The sequence below is a fragment of the Trachemys scripta genome, chromosome 6, assembly GCF_013100865.1.
Source record: "Trachemys scripta elegans isolate TJP31775 chromosome 6, CAS_Tse_1.0, whole genome shotgun sequence".
NCBI classification, from domain to species: Eukaryota; Metazoa; Chordata; order Testudines; family Emydidae; genus Trachemys; species Trachemys scripta.
The window spans coordinates 21,455,876-21,480,959 of NC_048303.1; the positions used below are offsets into that span (position 1 = coordinate 21,455,876).

General features: G+C 44.3%; 1 protein-coding gene across 1 annotated transcript; it reads right to left on the reverse strand.

Annotated features, from left to right (window-relative positions):
• Positions 1–553: 553 nt before the first annotated feature.
• SLC45A2 (solute carrier family 45 member 2) lies at positions 554–23,163 on the reverse strand. The gene is made up of 7 exons (XM_034774890.1): positions 22,660–23,163; positions 21,354–21,530; positions 15,564–15,886; positions 10,998–11,141; positions 9,281–9,404; positions 7,591–7,796; positions 554–1,311 (listed from the first exon to the last, which is right to left on the reverse strand). The coding sequence occupies exons 1-7, from the start codon at positions 23,105–23,107 to the stop codon at positions 1,084–1,086; spliced, it is 1,650 nt and encodes a 549-aa protein (XP_034630781.1). The 5' UTR covers positions 23,108–23,163; the 3' UTR covers positions 554–1,083.
• Positions 23,164–25,084: the final 1,921 nt, after the last annotated feature.

A 25,084-nucleotide genomic window follows, 5' to 3' on the forward strand; every position in this document is an offset into this window, starting at 1 on the left:
GAGAGCAAACAGGTCTGAATTCATTCAGTTAAGGTAAGTACTGTATCACTCAGCTTAAACATTTTAGGTGGCTCACAAATTTTAGAATTTTTGGCCAAGATTTTTTAAAAATGGGTGCCTAATTTTAGACATTTAAACAAGGGGCTAGATTTTCAAAGTTGCTCAACTCCCAGCAGCTTCCCACTGACTCCCTATTTAGGTGCCTCAATATGGACTTAGGAGCCCATCTCTAGGCATCCATGTTTGAAAATCTTGTTCTGTGTTTTTCTTTCACATTTATATAAGCACAACATACCACATAAAGCTGTCCAGTAATGGGATATACCTTAAAGTAGGACTTCTCAACCTTTTCCACACCAGGATCCACTTTTCCATACTACGCCCGCTCCTCATCTAGCCGGAACCCCTCTCCCATTTGGCAATACTGAAAGGACACAGTGGTTGTGACCAGTGCTTAATCTCTAATGAAGGTCCTGGGGCTCAAGCAATTAGGTGCTGGAGCTCAAGCAATTTTTTTACTTTCATAACTGATGTGACAAGCCTAGAGGTGCCAGGGCTATGAACTGCCAAGCCCAGAGGTGCCAGGGCTCAGCCCTGGCACAAATTAAGCACTGGGTGTGACTCCTTGACACTTCCTTGGAACCATGACCCCAGGCTAAGAACCCCCATCTTAAAAGTACCTCCTTGGAGTTTGGGATCAGTAACCCCAGCTTTCACTCTTACTGGACACATTCTTTTTGCCACACATTTCATCTCTTCTCTTCTCCAGCTTGGCTAATGATGAGCATTACCACTAATGATGAAGAGCATTACACTGCCATGTATGAAAGTGGCTTACATGTTAACACAAAATTGGGGCAGAGGAAGGAAAGTCATGGAGAGATCTTACAGCCTGAGAAGTGAGGCCACCAATTTTACCACGTATTTCCACTCTGGAGAAATAATGCCCTGGAATTTTAACCACTCCAGCCAATGAAAGAAGAGCGTGCTATAAAAATATCAGTGTAGAAACTGCACCCAATGGATACAGATCAAGAATGACAAAGTTCCCGTGGGGATTTCTTCCTTCATCTATGCACTGTTCTATTCCACATACCGAACAAAGAAAGCAACAAAGCAACAGCCTGTTAATGCCACAGCGGATGCACAAATCACAACCACTATTACACTGCCTGCAGCACTGACCAAGAACCCCAGACCCACTCCAACAATGATCTGTGCCAGCTGCACCATGCAAGTGAGCGCCGCGCAGTCAATTCCCTTCCCTCTTCCAGTGGCCTCAGCTTCTCCTCCATTCTGTTCCTTTTGACTCTGCAAATAAGCATAAAATGAAACTCAATCAAATGAGACAACTGATTAATACACAATAATACCTAGCTCTTGTATAGAATTTTTCATCAGTAGATTTCAAAATGCTTTACAAAGGCAGTCACTATCATTCTCCCCATTTTACAGGTGGGGAAACTGAGGCACAGAGCAGCAAAATGATTTGCCTAAGATCACCCAGCAGCAGAATCAGGAATAGACCCTATGTCTTGAGTCCCACGTCAGTGCTCTAACCACCGACTACAGTGTTCTGAAGGGAAACCATTGTACTATATGCAGCTATTGCCAGATCATGAGATAGCTGCTGCCAACAATGGATGCTGGCTTGCTTGCTCTCTCTTCAGTCTTCTGGTGTCTAAGATGTGCTAGTCCCATGCCCTGGGTGCATGTGTAGTAGTTACAGAATGAAAACAATCATTCAGATACAGTCTTTACAAACCATGACAAACTCTCCAAATCCCCACACAAACCCTCAACTGTCCCATTACCCTCTCCCAACACATCTTCCTCTATAGCCACGCTCAGCCTGGGGGAGTGGGGAAATGGACATTGCAGCATGACTTGAAGGTCAGCAGATTCAGCCTCTGGCAAACCAAGCCAGGAAGAGAATTCCACAGCAGAGGACCATGCACCAAGACTGCCCTGCTTCCTGGGCTGATCGCAGCGGTCACAGTAAACATATGGGAGAGAGGGATATCTAGTCTAGGCCCCAACCGATTTAAAAGGCTCAGTGTCAAAAGAACAGCCTTACTTGCACCCACGTGAGGTATCCTAAGCAACAGGAATCCTACCCATACACACACACCAAGATCCCTTGTAGTGGGGTACCGTGTTGGGGAGTGCACTTTGGTGGGTCTTTGAGCAGTCCATACCACAACCTCACCATGCCACTAGTTAGTGCTTAATGCTCAACAGCAGCCATTCTACCTTCGCCTGCAGTGTACCAGCCTAGCACAAGGCTGGATTTAGCCCTTCATATCTGAAAACCATCTCTAGTCTATAGTTCTGCATAACAAATATTGTTATCAATGCTGGGGGTCAAACAGCTGGTGCAAAACCATAAAATCCATTTATTTCTAAGTAGCAAAACACAAGATTTGTCTATTCTTATGTGTGGACTGAGTTCTGCTTCTCTTTGTGAAACTAAAATTAAGTGATAATTTATAGATTCACTTTGCCCCTCTTGCAGACTCCTGAACACAGAGGATTTGTCGTAAGCACTCACTGCAAGATCAAAGAGCAAGAGCTAAGGAGAGTTTCAGTGCTTTATGGTGGGTAGGCAGCTAGCTCAGGGAACACAACGCCCTGTGCTGTTAAGTATGCTTGTTGATTTCTTTAAGTGCTTTTCATATTGTATTTCAAAATGCTACTCAGACTCAAATTTAAAAAAAAACTATGGGAAATTGCTACATGACTCATCATCCTGGAGAGCCCTCTTGTGGTGAGGGTCAGCCTCAGTTCCCCACAACACTCTTCAGCCTATTCCTACTGTAGAGGTGACTTGGCCCTCCCGCTTGGTTGCCGCCTATCCCTGTAAGTGCCTAAACTCATTTGGTGCATAACTTTCCACTGCCAAAGTTCCCTAGATACCTACGTTTTGGACCATGTGCACAGCTGCCCCACTCTAAATGCCCAGATGCCTATCTCCCACCTACGCTCCAGAGCGATTCACAAACCAGGGGAAGAAGGGCACATTTGGCCACCTAAGTGAGGTGCAGGGCCCAATCCTGTCGGCGGCCTCTGAGCATGCCTACCAGATCAGGTCCCATTCAAAATTGAGGGGGTGGGTGAAGGGGAGGCACCTTATACTTTTAGCCCACTGGATAGAGCTCTGGCCTGGAATGTGGAAGACCCAGTTCAATCCCCCACCTCTGTCAGAGGGGAAAAAGGGATTGGAGCACAGTGGGTCTCTCACCTCTCAGGAGCGTGCTCAAACCAGTGAGTTCTGGGAGAGTCTAAAGTGTGACTGCCTCAGTCTCTCCTCTTGAAGCTGTTCCACTTTGGATTAAATAGTGACTGGAGCAGGGGGACTGGACCCAGGGTCTCCTACATAGGTGTCCTAACCACCAGGCTACAGAGTTATTCCTTCACTTGCTTGCACTCCAGCCCAATGACTGTGGATAAATACTGAAATAGTCATTGGGCCAGAGGGAATTATTCTCTAGTGCTCGAACTACTGGGTTATAGGGTGGGCATCACCACCTCCTCCTCCTCCTCCTCATTCATTCCCATCTAAAGTTAGGGGCTGTGACTCTCAGTACTACAACACCTAAGTCCCATCATGGATCCTATCCCGAGTGTATTCCAAATCAGCTGCAGATAACCATACTCAGATAACAGGCAACAAGGGAGCTTTGTGCTCAATACACAAGTGGAATTGAGAGGCCAATAGTTTACATCCTGGTGCAGTTCCGTTTTCATAGAAAGCCCATTGATTAAAAAGGTCTGCTCTTTGTTCTATGCTTTTCTTGAATAACATGATCCAACCACATTTATTTTTGACTACGTCATGCAAAAAGCAAGTCATCTGGGGGATTTTGGACTCAAATAATAGTTTTTATTGAAATGGTGAATGTTTTACTGGGCTGTGCTTATTCCCATGATGTGCCTACGGTTCCAAAGACAGGTACATCAGTTTTTTAACAAATACAGCCAACTATGACATGCTTTTTCGTTACTCTAGCTTGTATATTTTAGAAGGTTTGAGATTAAAACGAACTTTGTTAGTTTCAGAACTGGTGAAACCATACCATCCAACAGAGTTAAATCAAGAAGCAGGCATCAAAGCAGAAGCAACTGGTTCTCTTCTGATTATCTCTTTGAGGACATTGGCTTATTAAATATGAACTACACATTTCCACTTGCATAACTTTTAACTCAATTACATCTAGTGACAGATCGGTCTGAATCCAGCATCCCTGAACCTGCCCAGAGCTAGATTTGCATTATGCATCTCGTATAATGGGCTAACCTGAAACTTTGGGTTCAGTTTCCCTTTCCTCTCCTCCCCCACATTTTAGCTTTGTGGTTCATCCCCATCCCTTATTAAGTCTTTCTAAAATACTTAGTGACAACTGATCTGGGCTGCCAAGAACAGAGAAATTAACTGGCAAAATTAAAAGTCAATTCTGGGAAATGTTCCACCACATTAAAAATACCCTCCAAGGATTCATTGGAATAAGAGCTTTCTGTAAGTCATCTTTCAAGTGTCAGGTTGCAGTTTCACTTGCTCTTATAGTTGCTGTACTCTCACTGACTCAATCTAGCCACGCACTGCTTGCAGCCATATATGCTGTATTATGATTCGCTTTGCTCGCATTTCATTTATTCATCTCCCCAAAGTTTCCAGTTCCAGCCTATATTGAAAACTTTTCTAAAGATCAAGTCCTCCAAATTCTTATTCATCTTTCATGTTTCAGAGTCTCTCACCAACTTAAGACACTTGAGAGAACTTTCCTTTAAAGAGCTTAACACCTTAACTTACGTGACATGAAGGACCTGCTGTGCAGAGTAAGATGATATAATTGAGCATAAGAAATGAAGTCCTTTCAAGGTTTTCTTTTGGAATTGTATTTCCCACTGTGCAGGCTTGCACACAGATTCCAAACATTTGTATGGATAATGAGAAGCTTATTCTATACAGGATAAAAGCAGTTTTTAAAGGGAGCCTCTCACAGAGGTCAGGAAGAAATGTCACCAATGGCAGGGCATGCCATAATTGTCCACTATGGGATTTCTTGTACCTTCCTCTAAACCATTTGGTGCTACCACTCTCAGAGACAGGATGCAAGGCTAAATTTGATCTGGTAGGGCAATTATTGTATGACTACAGGCTGGTTCATTTTCCTATAAATTTTCCGGGCAGGGGACTGGACTCGATGACCTCTCGAGGTCCCTTCCAGTCCTAGAATCTATGAAAATCTCTATTCTAGCATAACAAATACCTTATTTTTTTATTCAGATAATTTAATGCTGAAGTGCATAAAGTTCCATTTCTTTTAACAAATCATTTGTGTAATACCTTTAGTTAACTAAGCTATTTACATTTCCTTACACGTTTTGGTTATATACTTTAGGGACTCACCTGCATCCTCAGCTAGTGTACACTGGCTCAGCTCCACTGATGTAAATAGAGCGTCACTGATTTATACAAGATGAGGATCCAGCCCCCAGGCTTGCTTGCAGGAAGAGTTGTGCACAGACCTAGCTTGTAAAACCGATTATGTATGTTGTATATGATTATTGATTTGTATGATAGCAGTTCTGGGAGCCCCAATCAGAGATTGGAGCCCCTTTGTGCTAAACACTGTTCAAATATGTACCACACCTGGATTTAAAAAACATGTGATGATAAACAAATGCCTGTCTCAGAATGCTGAATGTTCCCCCTCCTGCTCACAAGGAAGTGTAGTCTAGTGGTTAAAGCACAAGATGGAACCACAGCTTGTAGGTTATATTTCCACTCCATTTTTGACTACCTGTGTGGCCTCAGGTAAGTCACTTAGGGCTTGTTTACACATGGAGTTATTCTAGAACAGCTATTCCACTCTAAATTCATACCCTACCTTATATCAGAAAGACTGTCATGTGTGGACAAGCTCTTCAGATCCAATCCTGCAAGGAGCTCTGTGTGGACACTGTACCTAAAAGCATCCCAATGCCAGAGAGCAGGGACTCCCTGAGATCTATTAGAGAGTTTCAGCTGGTGTGACCAGTTCCGTGTACCCCAACTCATTAATGTCATAAACTGTACTTGATATGTATCATGTAAGGTATCACTGGAAAACCAATAACATGCTGATCATTAATAGTCTTGTGTGGGATATGCACAATAAATGCTCAAGGGACCATACAAACATGAAGAAAATGTGAGACTAAAATGTGTTTACCAGATAAGTCCGGGGAGTGTGTAAACAGGTTTCTCCCAAACAAAAGACAAGCTAACACCTCCAGCCAGGTAGCATCAGTCGATTGCCAATCACATGTCAAGTGGCCATTTATTTGCAGCAGAGTGGGCAGAAACAGATTAATTTTCATTTTAGCAAACACCATCAGGGGAAGAAACCAGCATGGAATTTCCTTAGCCACCAGACTCCATGTCTCCTTCCTCACAGCTTGAATTAACTTTATTTTGGGGGGAAGGGGTAACTTTCAGAAGAATCCATTTCAAAGGTTCACTGGACTATAAAAGGGGGGGAGGGGAAGATCCTCAAGTGAGCTGTCACCTAAGAAGACAAAGGAACCAGGCACTTGGACTTTGTGGGAGATCCTGACCAAGGGGCAGGCCAGCCATCTTGCTGGAAGAAAGTGTGAGAAGAACCTTACTTTGAACCAAGACTGTGATTTTGTTAAGTCAGAGTCACTAGAAAACTTATTTTTACTTTAGTTCATTTGTAACCCTTTCTAACTTTATTCCTTTTACTTGGTATCACGTAAAATCTTATCTCCTTCCGCTAATAAACTTGTTTTACTTGTAACCTAAGCCAACCCAGTGTTTTGTGTGACTCAAAGTGATTGTTAACTCCAGTCTCTTTAGAGGAGCAAACAAACCTTAATATTTCTCTGAATGGTCCAGGAAAGGGCTGGACATTTCCCCAAACCCCGTGCTCTGCAAAGTCGGGACTGGGAGTGTGTTGGAGTCACTTGGCTAGTAGTGACCAAGGCTGGTGGAGACCAGAGCATAGTAGGCTACTGGAATTAGGGTTGCTGAACTGGAGCTGCTTAATACACAGACGCTCAGTGCAATGCTTGTCCTCTGCCTATTGGTGACCAGGCTGGGAGCCACAGCAGCAGAACATTTAAGGCACCCAGGATTACAGGGTAGGCAGTGACATAATCCCTCACTAGTCTGGATTGCACCCCATAACATGACAAACACCCTTTGCAGAAACCCACTGGCATCAGTGGGGTTCCATGCAAACACATGGGTTTGCCTGAGTTAAGTGACTTGCAGGACTGGGGCCTTAGCCTCTGTGCCGCAGTTCCCTAAACTGATTCAGTCCTTACCTCTCTCACAAGGTTGGCACAAGCTTCATTTATGTTTCTCAAGTTCTTTGAGATCTCAGGTGAAAAGTGCTTTATAATGGCAAATGATTTGTAATATTAGCATTGTTTATCATCACACTCTTGAAGCTCTGTACATTTGACACTCCACCTCCCCCCGTGGCACCATCTGAAATGAAAATAAATCCCCTTCTCCAGCTAAAATGGACCAAACAAAACAAGGCAAATACCAATTCCTTCTTTACTAGACATTAAACTCACCTCTTCCTCCCTGTGATATTCTGCAATGAGGTTGAATGGGACAGTGTACAGTGTGCTGGACATGACTCCAAAGAGCGAGCACAGAGCCAGAGTAGAATATACCTTGGGAAACAGTCCAATAAACCCAGTGCCTATCCCAAAAAGCAGGTATCCAATGAAATAAAGTCCCTTTAATCCTATACAAGGCAGAAGAGCTTTTTGCAAGTCTGTGAACAGAAAGGGGGGGAAAACTGTTGAGACTAAAAAAACCCAATCTAGTAATTGCAATAGTATTTCTTTCAAGCATTCAATTATAAGAGAATCTCTTTGACAAGCTGGGATGAAGGCAAACAGATCCACTGTTTGACATCAGGAGCATTTGACATCAGTTTTAGACGTTCCTGTTGGAGTTGAAGGAAGTATTACACAAATATCTGCAATTGAGAGCCAAAAGGAAAGGATCTACACAGGATTACAATAAGGCCTTTTTATTAGATGCATAGCTCAGCCCTCCAAAAGTTTACTCACTTTTCTGCCTACAGAGAAAGTGAAAGCTTTTTGAACAGTTTTTTATATATTATTCCCTTATCACCATGCCAAGGGCTAATAAACAGATTTTTGGCCCTGGGCTAACACATTTACATAATGATATTGCAGGGCAAGATTCATTTTTATCGCAAGGTCTTGCAATACACTGTGATGACTTTCTCTTGTGAGGCGCACCGGTGGGGAGAGGCCATGAAGAGATGGGCCACAGCGGCAGGATTGCTAGATGAAACAGAACCTTAGAACTATCCCCAGTGTATCCATTCTACCTCCAGCATTCGCCTTTGGGTCATTTTTAATACTTATGGGCCACTTCTCCTGTTGCACAGTACCTCACTTCCTGAGTAGTCCGACTGCAATGGAACGAAAACTTGGGCTCAGAGCCATAAAGGGTAGGCACAACTTCAAACTGGACAGAAAGAGGATGCCCCACATCAGAATAGCTCATAGCCCTTTAGTTAGAGCACTTCTCCTGAGAGGTGGGAGACCCTTGTTCAGATCCTTTCTCCACCTTAGGCAGAAATGGGGATTGAACCTGAGTCTTCCACATCCCTAGGCTGAAAGTTATAAAGTGGGCAGCAACAGCACCACCATCCCTCCTTCTTCTGTGGAGTCAGGTGCATAAGCCACCTGATTTTAGGAGAGGAGGGTCCCAATCATGGACCAGGTGCCTATCTCTGAGAGAAAGGTGAGGCTTAGGACACACCCCTCTTGTCAGCATCTCCCATTAGCTAGCTAAGATGGCTCCCCACCTAGTGTGCTGGCTCTTTTGAATCACAGTTTAAGGCACCTGTCTCTCCCCATTCATTGTATAGGGCGTCTGCACATGAGGCTCAGGCTTTGTGGATCCCATTTTTGTTCCTGTGATTTGCTAGATGCCCAAAAGTTAGGCATTGCCACACCGAGGTCCCTTTGTGGATCTGGGGCTTGTAACATTTCTGAAAGGTTTTAAAATTAAAAAACAGTAGATAGTCTCTCTCATCGACAGAAGTTGGTCCAATAAAAGATATCACCTCACCCACCTTGTCTCACTAATGTCCTGGGACCAACACAGCTACAACAACACTGCACGCCATGAATTTTTTTTTTTTAAAACATGGGAAACAATGTACAGTATCAAACCCATTCTGAAACACAGTGCCAGAGTACATTCCCGGGTACTTACAGGAATAGAGCGATGAAGAAATTGCATTGATGCACATGCCCCAACATCCAATCTCGACTCCTCTTTCATAGGTAAGGTAAGCTGTGGAGTTATGTGGCGCATAAGGATTTCCGTGGTATACTATCTGAAATACACCACAAAGTGCAGGTGAGTGCTCTGCATTCACACAGAGTCTCACATCCAAAGGAACTGGAGTTCCCAGTGTAGGACCTAATTTCCTTCAGGTGGGGAGAAAACTAGAGACCAATTACACAACACTCTGTAGCCTTCAAGTGGTGCACTTCATTTTTCTTTTCTTCTCTCCCCTCTCACTTCCATTTTCTGTTTCCCTCCCTCTTTATTATTTTCTAACCTGTTCTTGCCTCTTCCCACCCACTGGGACTCTCCCTCCCTCCCAGTTTCCCACCATCTCTCTCTTCCTCTCTTCTCAAGTTCCTCCCCATTTTCCCTGTTTATCTCCCTCAGCTAGCTCCCCACAGTCCCTCTCACACTTGCCTTGCGTCCCACCCTTCTTGTTGCCCTCCTCTTCTCTCCGGATTATCCATTCTCTAGGGCTCTGTTTTCTCATTTTTCTCACTTTGCCTTTTGCTTCCTTTCTTCCTTGTCCTCCTCCTCTCTTCTCCTCCCAACCTATCCCTCCCTTTTTTCAACCACCTATCCCCCCTCACTTGCCTACAGTCAGTCATTCTCAGTCCCTCTCACTCTGCCACAGTCATTCATTCTCTCTCTGACTCATCCTTACACTCATGCATACACTCTTCCTTCCATTCATTCTCTGTCAGACTTAGTCTCTTATTCACCTCTCACCCATTCTCTTCCACGCTGCCATATATTTACAAGCACACTCCCTGGGAAACACACACTCCCTCTCCCCTAGTGGCATCTAGCAAATGGTTGGGGGCCAGAAGAAAGCAGGCTGCTGGGTGGGAGGTGTTGGGATAACCAGTGGGAAGGACAGCAGCTGCTGGGAATGTCGTCAGGAGCCTGACTGAAAAGAAGCAGCTGGGGCCAGAGAGGCAAGAAGAAGGGAGAACCACATGGTTAGGGTAGAGCACGGGGAGCCCCTGGTTTGGAAACTGCTTGGAGGAAGGGAGAGCTTCAGGGGCCCTGAAAGGAAGGAACCACCAATGGCAAGGAGCTGATGTCATGCTCCAGAGAAGGCACCACAGTACAGTCTAGAGGCCATGGAAGGGGAAGCCTGTTCACAAAGGAGGCAAAAGGGCTGAGCTGCAGAGGGTTGTATTGCCCTAGGGAAGCTTTTCTGTTATGCTTCCAGATGAAGGGTGCGCATGGCGACTGCTACTCCAGTGCGCCACAGCAGAGCCTATTCCAAAGCAGCAGCAGGTCTTTAATTAGTACACTTTCAATGAGCAGAGCACTGGTGTGTTTGCAACACATCTCTGTGCTTTGTTCTAAATAGTTAAATGGGAATAGATGTCCTTGCAAGTTCCAGGAAGCATGATTAAAATCATTATTTTATCTCTTTCAGCCAAATGTACATCAAAAGGCAGGAGGCCCTTCCCTGCCCCCGCTACCCAACAGATCTAGTTCTATAATGAGGACCTGAGGGCATTCATCTGTCCTTTACAAAACTCTCAGTCAGCTGTTCTAGCAGTTACTGACCCTGACATCATTGTCACAGCATAGGCAAGTGCTTAAAACAATCCCACGAGAAGATTACTTTTGGGGTATGTGAGGAGATGTGTACCTATCTTACCTGTCCCATGAAGTCAGTGAAGAAGAGCATGTTGGAAAGGAAAGCTGTCCACCCGATGAGGTGACTGATGCACAGACAGCGATAGTGGGAAGGCATACTTAAAAGTGCCTTCAGAAGGCATTTAACGGTCATCCGTGTCTGAATCTGGAAGGAACAATTAACAACAAACAACAGTGTTGCTGCTTTGAAAACTAACAAAACAGCTGACAGTGGGTCGGCAAGATCTCAGCTTTTTTCAGTCTGGGCCTTTTCTGTTTGTTTCACTAGGAAGAGTCACTGCAATCTTGACAGTCTCTTTGTTCGGTTCAGTAACTACGTATTTGTACCTTTCTTTTCTATTTGGTATCAGCAGAACTAGGGCATTGGTTAGCGGGCATTTAATGAAGTCAATGGATAGACTCACAATGACTTTGATGAGAGCTGGATCAGCCCAATATGGTGTAGTCTTTCTTGATATTAAATATTACTATTTATTTCCAAATTTTCTGTCAAACTGTTTTTCAGCAGCAGATTGGGTTTTCGACTAAATGGAATTTTTCACGAAGTGTCAGAATTCAATTTTTTCACAGAAAAACTGAATAGCAGAAAATGAAATGTTTAATCTGAAAATCAAAATATTTCTATTGTGAAATGCTACAGAGGTGCCTCCTGGGAGTCGTAGTTCAGGTGCCCCATATTCCCATTCTCCTCTGTGGGCTGGTCTCCCCACCCAGACTTCAGTTCCCATCACACATTGCCGCCACATTGCCTTTATATAACACCTCACCATGAGGTGACACCATGGTGCCTGATGGGACATGTAATATAGCCAGGGAGCTTGGCGTATAGAAAACAATGAGAGCACAGGGTACCTGAATTACAGCGCCCATGAGGCACCGTGGTGGTAGTTCAACATTTTCATATTTTGGGTTTGGCCAAAATATTTTCTCCAAAAATCAAAATGTTCCATAGGGGGGAAATAAACTTTCTGAACAGCTCTATTTATTTGTATTACAATGGCACCTAGGGAATCCAACTGAGATCAGGGATCTAAGCACTGTACAAGTACACAATGAGAAAAAGTCCCTGCCCTGAAGAGCCTACAACACAAGGGCCGGATTGTGTTAGCTTTATTTGTGTTGAATAGTGCCTTACATCACAAATAATCCCATTGAAATCAATGGAACTACCCAAGGAGTAAGGTAGTATTCAGCACAGGTGTCACAATTTAGCTCTAAATAGACAAGATGTGACAAATGGTGGGAGAAAGAAATACCATCATCCCATTTAACAGACAGAGGATTAAGGCACAGGGAGAGATTAAATGACTGGCCCAAGATCACACACATTTTGTGGCAAAGCTTGAACTGACCCCAGATCTCCTGAGTCCCAGTCCAATGCTGTAACTACAAGACCATTTACAAAGAGAGGTTTTCTTACAGTCTACATACAAGAACTGTTTTATGTGAATCTGAAATAGACTTTATGTTATTAGGCATTGGTACCATGGCTTATTTGTTTGTACAGTGTAGAGCACTGTATTGGTGGGCATTAAATAAAAAAACTCACAAATTTACCAAACAGCCCGAGATTAGGCAATTAGGTTTGGCTAAAATTATCTTTCGCTCACTTGTGTTTCTCCTGAAATCTTTGTAGCTAATTAAAAAACTTCAGTGGGCCAAAATCTGCCCTTTCATGTGAACGGGTGGGTGGGGAGGGAGGCAAATGGGAGTTCTTGGGGAGGAGACATCTTCCCTTCTCCCCTACCTTTTGCAGAAGGGTTAGCAAAGCTGGATAACATTGTAAAATACAGTGACCACAGTAGTATATGAAAAGTGGTGGAGTGAAACACTAAATAAACTGCACTGGGGTATCTACAAGATAGAAGGTCTCTGAGCAGTCTGTGCAAAGCAAAAAGGACAGGAGCCGTGGGGTCCCCATCACATGCACCTAAATGTGACCTGTTTTTCGAAAACACCAAGCACCTAGCAGCTCTCAATGAAATCAATTTGAAATCAATGGGATTATTCATGGGGATAAGTGCTACTCAATATGGCTAAGGGTTACAGAATCAGGACCTAAACGATCTGGCAACATGTTAGAGGACAAGCATTCAGTCCAGATGTCTATTCATATTATAACAACTCAATCACAATGAAGAACCAGGAGTTTAGTCAAAAGATTCATAATACATTCTGAAAATCTCTGATTGCTTTTAAGGTATCTAATCTTGGAACAAAAACACTGGCATTAATTAGATTAACTAATTCACTGGTAGCCCTTAAAAAGCACAATCATTCCTTTTTGCAAAAATTATGTTAACAGAACCGCTTCTCTTTTAGTGAAAGGTCTTTATAAAGCAATTTGCAAGTGCTTTTTAGTTCATATAGTATTTCTGATTTTGTAAACGTAGGGTTTTTTTTAGTGTCGTTCAAGGGTCGGTGTTGAACTCACAAATTTTCACAGAAGCTTTCAACAACGTCAATTTATATTTGATACAGGACAGAAATCAGTTTAAGAGGGAATTGCAAAAATAATCCAAGCCTGTCTCATTGAAGGCAGATCAGCCTGGCTTCAGGTTGATACCTCTTGCCGAGACAATAAATATGCAAGAGCGTGATCCTTAGACTAGAGCAAATATGAGCCTGAAGGGGTGCTTGTTTGGAAATAAAATATAAAAGGGGGACAGAACAATAGGAACCTAAGTGGTTTAGCAGTGGTAGTAAATGAATGTGGAAAACATTCAGCGGATATGGCATGAGATAGACAGAAGTTGTGTCTCTAGGGAGGCATTGGAGTGATACACACATTTGTGGCAAGGCGAGGGTATCTGGACTGATACTGCTAAGCCACACACATCAAAGAAACATGAGATGCATAAGAATGCTACAAGTCAGGTGGAGGAAAAGAAGATGACACTGAGAGACACAAGACCCTCAATACCAGCATCTGGGGCTCTGGCAAGTTGCTCAACCAAAAGGTTAGAGAGGAAGCTAGTGGAACAGCAAGAAAAGACAGGTTGGGTTTTCTGAATTATCATGTGTGATTGATTCACTGACATTAGCTTGTTCAGTGAGTGGCTAGCTGTATTATGCCGCCTGCTTATCATGTTCTTATGTGACCTGCTTTCTCTGTTCTCAATAAATCTCCCTTTCTGAGAATTTCTGTGGCCAAAGGGAGTGGTGCGTGTTCGGCACCTCGAACAATCCGAGGAAGGGCACTCCTGGTGAGCAATGCTGGTGAAGGATGTTGGCTGCTGCAGCTGGGCTGAGGGGATGGCAGGGGAAAAGCAGGGAGACATTGTAATGTATTAGTTCCATAATTCTGACAAATTGATTATTTGTTGTTTGTCTCTTTCTTTTTGTCTTCCCTCCAAGCAGGGCCTATCATCCATTCTATGTTCGTACAGCTCCTAGCACAATGGGGCCTCTAGGTGCAAGCAGAATACAAACACACACCTAAAATCAGGCCACTTTTATCTAGGAACCTAAATGAGGATTTAGGTGCCTAACTTTAAGCACCCATATCTGAACATTTTGGCCACAGGATATAACTAGTTTCCAAAGATTTAAATCAGAGACACTTGCACATAAGGGAAGCAAAACAGGCAGCTCTCTAGCTCATTACTCGTGGTTAGGAACCAAACACATAGATTAGCATTTCATTTTCCTAGGCTACCACAACAATGCAGTGAAGATTCTTAACACTTCTAGTCAACATAACAGCAAAAAAAAAAAAAATGCATAATGCTAGCCTATTTCACTTGGCTAGCATTATGCTAGAGACACAATGTTCCCATGTTTTTCAGAGAGAATCATCTCAGAGATTTTCCAAGTTGCCTTGGCTTGAAAATAAAAGGCCTCAATGGAACGTACAAAATGCATGTGCCAATTTACAGCTCTTCGGCACCCGGTCCCACCTGGGGAACACTGGAGAAGTTATAGATATAAAGTTCCTAAGTAACAAAACGCAGCAGCCAGTCGTTTACCACTGACTCACAGTTGGCGTATCTGATTAAGAAGCAATTAAAACAAAATCAGCATTGCCAGGATTTACTTTTCCAAGATCTGAATACCATACTTAATTAGAGCAGTGAACACTGATATTTTGCCGTTAGAGCTTACATGTGTATGTGCCATTGACTTCAATGGGAGCTGTTCATATGTATCAGAGGGCAGCTGGGTTTCTCGTTCTTTCTACACTATATGGTGTTAAAGCTCATTACAAAGTGGTATACTGCTAACCCCATCTGGGGAAATATTGGGAAACAGCAGCTAAGAAACTTGCCCGAGATTATATAATGAATCCATGGAAGAGTCTAGAATAGAAAACCCAGATTTCCTGCTCCTCAGTTGCCTTCTCTAAGCACTAAACGATGCTGCCTCTCCTGTAGTTTTCACCAATCTGGCTGATGATGACAAACTGAAGAAAAGTAACTATCCCTAGAAGAATGTTACTGCTTCCATGTTACTTTTCTAGAGAACCTGAGGGTCTAGCTGACCACATCACTTGCAGTTGCATCATAGGCTCCAGGATTGGAGCTATGACCTTCCCCAAATGGAATGTTACAGGCTACAAAACAATTACCTGTGTCTGTGGTGTTTCGGTGGATTTCCCCAACTCAGATAAAATCTTTTTTTCAGCATATCCTGGTTTTAAATAACCATTGTTGACGCTCTCGATGGAACCATACTCGGAGGGTCCATCCACTTTCAGCAAGAGCTTAGTTTCTGTACTGTCATCTCTGAGAGGGGCTTCGGGAATGCTGCACAAGTGTACAGTAAGACAGATTAGGAAAACCAAAGCCGCAATGATGAACATCACCTGGAATTCCGATCCCAAAAATCTTCCTAGTACAGAATTCCCCCAATCCATAGCACCTGTTAGGTAACCCAGGGCACCACCCAGACCTGGAGAGAGAAAGAAAGAAAGAAAACTCCACTGGCATTTATTAAAAACAAAACAAAAACCCAACCCCCAGTAAGTTACTGAAGAATTATTATTAAGATGTCATAATACCTATGAGGGAATTCCAGGCATCACAAGAAATTAGAGTTTTTAGTGAATCCCTGTGTGACTGGGTGTATAAACCCCGCACGGGACAGCAAAGGATTCAAGAGCAGTTCTGGGCTCAGGAGGCCCCACTCCTCCGTCAGTGCTGAGCAGATTCGAAGGGGAGCCAGCCAACCCAGTTGGGGACGGACAGGGCAGGGGGAAAGACCAGCTCTGGAGGATGACGCAGCCAGACCCAGACCAGGAGGAGGAGCGTCAGGGAGCAGTAGCTCTTATGGGCCGGAGATAGGTGGGCAACCCAGGAGGTAGGACATGAGGTTTGCCAGGACAAACTGCAGCCTGCTGCAGGGAAGGGGGAGCTAGGAAGTGACCTAGGAAGGCACCCCAGAGTGAAAGCCACAGGACTGGCCTCGCAGGGCCCTGGATTGGAACCTGGTGGAGCAGGAGGACCCAGGTTCCCCTACTTCCCCCAGCACAATTGCTAGGTGGGGTGACTGCCAGAGACTACAACCACGAGGCGGGGTGACCGCCAGAGACTGCAACCATAAGGCCGTGGGCTCTGGACCCATTCACACCTTGGCATAGATAGTTATCGAGTCATGACATGAAATAGCTTCCTAAATTCTAGTTCATCTGGATATAAAAATGCAAGTGCTTACACAATAGCTTGTTGTTGTTTTTAAATAATGAAATGATTTAATTTAATTTTCATAAGAGATGCTGGATTGACAGCCCTGGGGTACAAAGTCCTCCCACAAGCCCGATCCCAAAAATCTTCTGAGTACAGAATTCCCCCAATCCATAGCACCTGTTAGGTAACCCAGGGCTAGTGTGAGGATAACAGCATGGACTACAGCAGTGCAGGCTCCGTCACACCCCACCCCAATGTTCTTCAAGCCTGATTTGGAGGGACTATTTCAAGAGGCTGAGATGGGAGTTCATCCCCTATGGTCCACTCAGTCCCTGGCCTCTAGACTGAAAGTGCCATGATCTGAATTAAATCTAATACTACCACAATACACATTGTATCCATCGCATTCCTAAAGTTAGTGAGTTAGTTGCAGAAGTGTGAGGATAAGTTTTTAATAATCAGTTATTGCTCCAGCAGCCGCTTCCTTTCACTGCATTTTGCTACCACACAGGCAGACACACCACACAGCCACCAAAGGGGAAATCAAAAACCAGGGCCGGCTCTGGCTTTTTGGCCGCCCCAAGCAAAAACAAAAACAAAAAAACTGGGCGGCCAGAACGGTAAAGCAAAAAAAAAAAAACCTGCAGCGTGGCCGGAGCGCGGGTGCAGGGGGACCGGCGGGGGGGGGGGGGGGGAGAGGGAGCGGGCGGGAGAGAGAGAAGGGGGTGGCCAGGGCTACAGCAGGGGTGCTGCCACGCGGGCCCTCCCACTGTGCCGCCTCCTGCCGCAAGGGCTCCGCTCCGGTTGGCGGGGAGGGAAGGAAGAGGACTGCCCTGCAGGGCGCTCTGGTTCTCCACGCTGCCGCCCCCTATAGGGCGGCCGGAGCGGAACAAGAACAAACAAAACAAACAAACAAAAAAGGCGGCTGTGCCGCCCTAGGATTGGGCAGAATGCCGCCTCGAACAATCTGCCACCCCAAGCACCAGCTTGCTCAGCTGGTGTCTGGAGCCGGCCCTGTCAAAAACCACCCCTTAAAATAAAGGCTGTATTGGCAGCTGCTACTCCATGCCCTGTGGCACGCAGGCACTTAGATCTACCTATGCATTGTCGTGGAAAAAGTCACCCACGCATTGAATTTAGTTCACAGACTCAAGCCTGAGGCCAGTTTATTGCAATACGTACCAACGCGTTGGGATGACAGTCCGAAAACTGTCACACTTAGCAGCAGCTCGCAGGCTGCTTTATTCTGTCAGACCGCAAGCATATTACAAATAATACGTCATTTATGCGAAATAAGAGTAGGGGTCTGTTCCTTTTTCCCGGTAGCTTCCTCATTATTTACGAGAATTGGGTACCTACTGGGTGGGGGGTGTCCTTGGTGGTTTTGACATGGGTGGTACTTGGCACCAGCGGGGGTGTTGTTTTTCGTCAGGGTACATATTGTTTTCCAGGGGGGGTTACAGGACACCCAAAGATGATATATGATTGGCTGATGGCAGGTAGCTGACCTTTACTAAAAGCAATTTCTTCATATCAGCCGTTACTATGTTTCATCAGTGAGCAGTTATCATGTTTCTCCATCCACCAGTTGATGAATTAAGGAGTCTGCTCAAGTACGGAAATATATTTCACCAAAATATATTTAAACGAGCAGCATCTAGGCATGCTGACAAAATCAATTTGTATATTTACAAAAGGGCCCCATAGGGAGAGATGGGCTGCAACTTGGTTTTTACGGGCCTTCCCACGTTATGAGCAAGGCACACTGGGCAAGTGCTGCAATACTGCCGGGCCACTGCTGCCAAGTGTGGGGCAAACCAATGCTGTTTAATTGATAGTATCATTCCCCTGCTCCCTACATGTTTTATTGAGGTTTTATTTCCCTTTTTCTTTTCTTAAAAATTTTTTTTAAATCCTTATTTAGTGCGAGTAACATTAGAATATTCTTTTATTTGTAATCTATTCCAATGTAAAAATAGTTTCTGTTTTATAGCTCCACGTCCCCTAGGAGCCTTGGTATTTATATTGTTAAGCAGCAGGGTCTAAATAACATGAGACAGTACAGTATCTTTGGATCATGTCAAAAAAAATTTTATACAGGCCTATAACAGAAATTTAGGTTGACAAATGACATATTTGCATTTGCCCCACCATAATTTTTTTTAAAAAGAGATGATCAAGCTCAGATACGACCGGCTATTATTTATTTACAGAAGTTTGGTGTATCTATGCTTGAAAAAACCTTAAACACAGAATATAATGTTCCCTAGAAGAACTGCAATTTGAATGTATTTTAAAACTTCCATTTTACATATGTTCTGGTACTGTCCCCTTGAGAGACAAATGCCTCATATTATGTTAACTCCTGATTAAATATCCGTATGGGTCTGGCCTGGTAGGTCATGTTCTATAATAGCTTTTATAACTTGGTTATTAAATTGAATTCCAGTAATTAAACATTTTTGCACTGCACCCATCAGTATTTATGGCAGCAAATCATAATTTGTTAATAAATAAGCCCCCATTGTATAAGTTTATGACACTGTCAAGACGACTGAATGGCTTAATGGAGAGAGCATGGGTCATTAACATGTATATGTTTTAAGTCCAAAGTGAAATCCTAAGTGAAACAAAACCCATAGTCTCTGCACAATTCCTCCATAATGGATAACCTCACCATCTAGGCATATAAATCTTTACATGGGAGTTAGAAATATGAAAACTTCCCTATATTCCTCTTTAATAATACATTATTAGTTTAGGATTAAAAAAAGAACAACATCAACATTTTCCCTGAGTGATCAATATTAAATAAACACAGTAACTAGTATTTTTTCTCAAGGATAACCGCTCGCAGTGTGGACTGAGAAGCTCTGGTGTCTACTAAGCACTTTACCGGGGTTTGACTGATTATGACCCTTATTCATTGTGTTATGTTGACTTAGACTGTGTGCCTTTCGGCACAAGGACTGCATCCTTGCTTGATCTGAACCTACAATACTTCTGGACACATGAAATATCATGGATGATAATAATAATGATTACACTAAGAATGTCTTTTTGAGGAAAATGGTCCTTCCTCTTGTGCAGCAATGAATAAGATTAATATTTGGAGTCTGTTTCATCACAGATCAGCGTCACTCACAAATGAGATTTGCAGCTGCACAACTCAGCATTTGGCAATTAGGCCCGTATTGTGTCATCATATGAAAAACAACCTCAAAGAGGAAGGGATGCATTTAGTGTACATGCTATAGAGACTCACATCTTCATTTGCACATACAGGTCTGTCTCATCTTACGCGGGGGTTCCGTTCCGCAGCTAGCGCGGAAAGCGAAAACCGCGTATAGTCAAAATTACATTGAGTTCAATGGCGGGCAGAATCGCCCGCACTACAGGTACAAGATTAAAATTGTTATTTTTCTCTTTTTTGTTTTGTTTTGTTTTTGTTTTTGCCAACCGTGTAAAGCTGAAATCGCGCATGCTAAACGCGCGTAAGATGCAACAGACCTGTAACTAACAGTTGTGCTCTTTGTCAAACAGTTTCTATCTAGGTATGCGTAATGGATGAAATTAACTTAAATTGCAAAAAGCCCAAGTAATCAGGTTCTATGAGAATAAAATGTAGGTGGGCAGGAAATTCCCACAACTAGCACAGGATCTTTGCCAGTAGCCACTATTCCATCCTCAGGAATTGAACAACTATCATAGATGCTACAGACCATCAGGTCAGCTCCTATCATAGCCCTTCCATATTGGCCTATCCAGGGCTAGCTGGAGACCCTTTTAGTGCAGGCAACTTTCTGTGATCTCCTGTGTATCCTCAACATGGGACTTAAGGGGAACAGAGAGCCTTGCCCTCTCCTTCTGCAACATAAGTGAATTTCACACAGTATATAAAAATGTAACAAACTGAACCAAAACCCTGGACACAAACACCCCCCAAATTTGTGGAAATTTGGATTTGGCCTTAAAACGTACAGATCTACAGCTCAGTGGTTTGAGCATTGGTCTGCTAAACCCAGGGTTGTGAGCTCAATCCTTGAGGGGGCCATTTAGGGATCTGGGGCAAAAATCTGTCTGGGGATTGGTCCTACTTTGAGCAGGGGTTGGACTAGATGACCTCCTGATGTCCCTTCCCACCCTAGAATTCTATGAGTCTATTAACTTCATCTTGGCCTGTACATCTATATAACAAGTTGGCCCCAACCTGCATCTGAATACCATTGAAATTTGGGTCCAATCGATGCAGCTTAGGCATCTCTCCTTCTCTTTTTAATAAAGGAGTGTTATTCCTTTCAACAGTTGTTCTTTACTTTTCTCTTCTTTGGACACTGAATCCAGATGATATTCACTAACTTTTGCCTGGGGCGGGGGGGGGGGGGGGGGGCGGGGAGGGACAAAACAGGCTGCAAAACTCAATATGTCTTTTTGAAAAGTGGGGAAGGGAGAATGTTGAGCAACTTTGTTCAATCACCCTTAACCCTGGGTAGGCATTTTTGCAAATGTCATTTTCAGGCTATGTGTGGAGCTTTTGGCAGCAGAATCCCTGCAGCTGTAGTCACAAGCTGACCTTTTCCAGAATAAAACCCCAGCAACAATCACTCGTGACTGAGGCATAGGATCAGATGATCAGTTCCTTCAAGAAGATTAGAAGTGCAGTGAGAGGAAAAAACCCTACTGCTCACTCTCTGCCCCCAGAGACAGTGCGTGAGAGAAGGGGGCCTGCTTACCTGTGAGGAGAGCATGGTAATGAAGACCCTTCTCTTTATCCTGATGAGAGCAAACATCAAATAAATACGCTTTGATGGGACCATCGATAAAGTCAGCTGCAAAATCAAAGAGCACTACGCCCAGCATGGTTATCACTATGGCCCAGGTCCGCTGCTTGCCTCGCTCGGGGATCAAAGCTGCAAAAAGAAAAATAAACTCACTCTTACAACAGCCCCCGACTTTGCAGTAGTTTATAGACTAAATGCAACAGAGCCGTGACCCTGACAGGGATATTTTATTTCTCCCTCAATGCCTGCAAACAATGTCTTCATATGGGTACACACATCCCAGTTAACCCAGCTCAAGGGAAAGCTAGCAGCACAGCAGATACTGGTTTAGAGAAATGTACTCTTCCCCTGAATAACCCATTATAATAGCAAAGGTAGCTTTCCACCTGGGCTGCTAAACTTCAATAACTTACATCTGGAGCTGAAACATAATGGTCTCTAGGATGTTATTCTTAGGCCTTGGCTACACTGGCAATTCACAGCGCTGCACTCGCTGCGCTCAGGGGTGTGAAAAAACACCCCCACTGAGCACAGCGAGTGCAGCGCGGTAAAGAGCCAGTGTAATCAGTGCCTGCAGCGCTACACGCTCGCTCGCAGCCCTGCAAGCTATTCCCCTCGGAGAGCTCTCGCAGCGCTGGCGGCACGACTACACTCGCGCTTCACAGCGCTGCCGCAGCAGCGCTGTGAATCCGCGAGTGTAGCCAAGGCCTTACACAGTTTTGCTCAAGATTTCCAATGCAAAATAATCCCCAAGGAGTTGTTCTTATCTATTATTCACCAGCACTACACGTTCCCAAATTAAGCACATGCATGAATAATTACTTTCTTTGCTATGAACACCAACCCTGGTTTAGAGGTTTTGGAGCAGGGAGGTGGGGAAGGGCAATACTTATTCAGTTGCAGATACCAGATTTGAACCATGCAAATAAAATCTACTGTCAAATTAAACGAGTCATGCGTTAGCTCTTTAAACCTGTCTGAGCCTGGACATTTCTTAGATGAACTTTGAAGCAACTGCACCAACATACAATAGATTGTACTCGCACATACAGAGGACAGAACAATCTGGCAAATAACAGGCAGCATTAGGGTGGAACCTGGAAAAGATCATGTTGTTCCCCAGCTCTTTCAGCGAGACCAAGTAATGTGATGTCCCTGTTCTCACCTTTATTTACAGACCAAAAAAACCCTCTTTTCTTTCTGGTTCAAGAAGCAGGATGAGCTTTGTCTATTAGCTCAGCACGTGCAGCTCACTCACCTGAGACCATCATGTCCCCATTGAGGTACAAAGCCATACCCAGCAACATCAGAATGCCCAGAGCCAGGATGTAAGGGCGCCGCTTGCCCCAGCCAGAGGTGCAGTGGTCACTGGCTGATCCCACCACAGGCTGCAGAACGAAGCCCAGAATGGGGCTGATGAGCCACACCAGGCTGTAGAGGCTCTTGGGCAGCCCCACACTGAGCAGCACCGGGGTAACAAAGGCAGCCTCCACCGCATAGCAGAACTCCCGGCCGAGCATGGCCATGCTGTGCATAATCAGCCTTCCCGAGGGCTTTTTGACAGGCTCCACTGATCCAAAGGCGTCTCCTCCTGCCAAGGATTCCAACACAGCTTTTTCCTTCCCTCTGCTGCTGTCCATGCCAGCAATGCCCAGCTCAGATGGTGGTGGAAGTCCTGCACTGAAATCCTGTTTCGTTAAAGTCATTGGACTAGCTAAGCCTGATGTTCCTGTAAGTGGCTCAGAGAAGGTTTGTTCTAGCTCTGGATGACAGGGGGCCTGGCTCACATGCTGAGAGGGAAAGGTCTGGGCTGGAGGAGGGGCTCACATACTTTCCTGCCGCTGAGATCACAAGTTAGGAAAGGAGGGGGTGGGGAAGTGTATATGAAGATTAGCAGAACTGAGCTCCTGGCTATCTGGAGAGCTCCCAACTATCCATGAGTGAAGGATTATCTTTCCGGGGAAAGTAGAGAAAATGGGTGCCCATGTCTCGTGGGCTGGGGCATAGGTTTGGCTTGAAAACAAAACTACTCTTACTGCTATAAGGCAATTATAATACTAAGCACGTAGGCCCACATCCTTCCACTCAGCAAACAGCCTGAATACTGGGTTGCGTGCTCATTCTCCATGATAGTGGGAAGCAAAAATACTTCTCCCAGACTGCTGAATAGCTGTAAAGTCACTTACGCTACTATGGGCCGAACATGCCCCCTCCAGAGATCCAGAGAAGAAGGATCCACAGAGCCATCTCCACTGTTCCTTTGACAGAGAACTGCTACAGAACAGAGCTCTGTGTCAGATAGGTATTGTGCATGTCCTGCACAGCCCTCCCCAAAGCTTGCACTCCCCTGGCTTTCAATGATCCACACAGGTTCTGCTGCCTAGGGGACCTCAGCACCCACAGAGGAGGAGGAGGAGGGAGATTTGCTCCAGAAATTACCTTTCCTGGTATGACTTCAAAGCACTTTACAAAGATAAATGAATTAACCCTCCCAATACGCCAGTGCAGTATTATCACTGGCTCATAACTTGAAGTGCCAGAGCTAGGAAACAGAATCCAGATCCCTTGATTTCAAGTTCTGTGCTTTAACCACAAGGCTTTGCTCTCTAAAGGGAAAGAAAAGTCATTTCTAAAGTTTCCTTACCTGTTACTGATCAGAGATTATACACTGAAGGGCTATTCCACCATTCATATTTGCTTACATTTTGCATTTAAATAAATCATTTAGGGCAAAGACGATACTTCTTGTACTGAGTACACAATAGGAACTCTGTCAACTGTGGGGGAGAAAAAAATCACACTTCTATCTGCATATTTTGTACTAATTATTGTTACAAGATCACTAGAAGTGAAAGAGCTACTTGAGCTACCAAATACAGGATAAATTAATCATAGAAATGTAGGACTGGAAGGGACCTCAAGAGATCATCAAGTTTAGCCCCCTGCACTGAGGCAGGACCAAATGAATCCAGAGCGATGGTTCTCAAAGGGGTACTGGTGACCCCTTTCACATAGCAAGCCTCTGAGTGCGACCCCGCCCTTATAAATTAAAAACACTTTTTAATATATTTAACACCATTATAAATGCTGGAGGCAAAGCGGGGTTTAGGGTGGAGTCTGACAGCTCTCGACCCCCCCATGTAATAACCTTGCAACCCCCTGAGGGGTCCTGACCCCCAGTTTGAGAATCTAGATCTAGACCATGCATGACAGGTGTTTGTCCAACTTGTTCTTAAAAACCTCCCGTGGTGGGGATTCCACAATCTCCCTGGAAAGCCTAGTCCAGAGCTTAACTACTCCTAGTTGGAAACTTGTTGCTAGGAAAGTTTTTCTTAACCTCTAACCTTAATCTCCTTTGCTGCAGATTAAGCCCATTACTTCTTGTCCTACCGTCAGTGGACATGGAGAACAACTGATCACCATCCTCTTTGTAAAAGCCTTTAACATATTTGAAGATTTATCAGATCTCCCCTCAGTCTTCTTTTCTCAAGTCTAAACATGCCATTTTAAAAAAATTTTCTCATAGGTCAGGTTTTCTAAACCTTTGATCATTGTTGTTGCTCTCCTCTGGACTCTCTCTAATTTGTTCAAATATTTCCTGAAGTGTGGCACCCAGAATTGGGACACTGTACACGAGTTGATGCCTCAGCAGTGCCCAGTGGAGTGGGACAATTACATCCCGG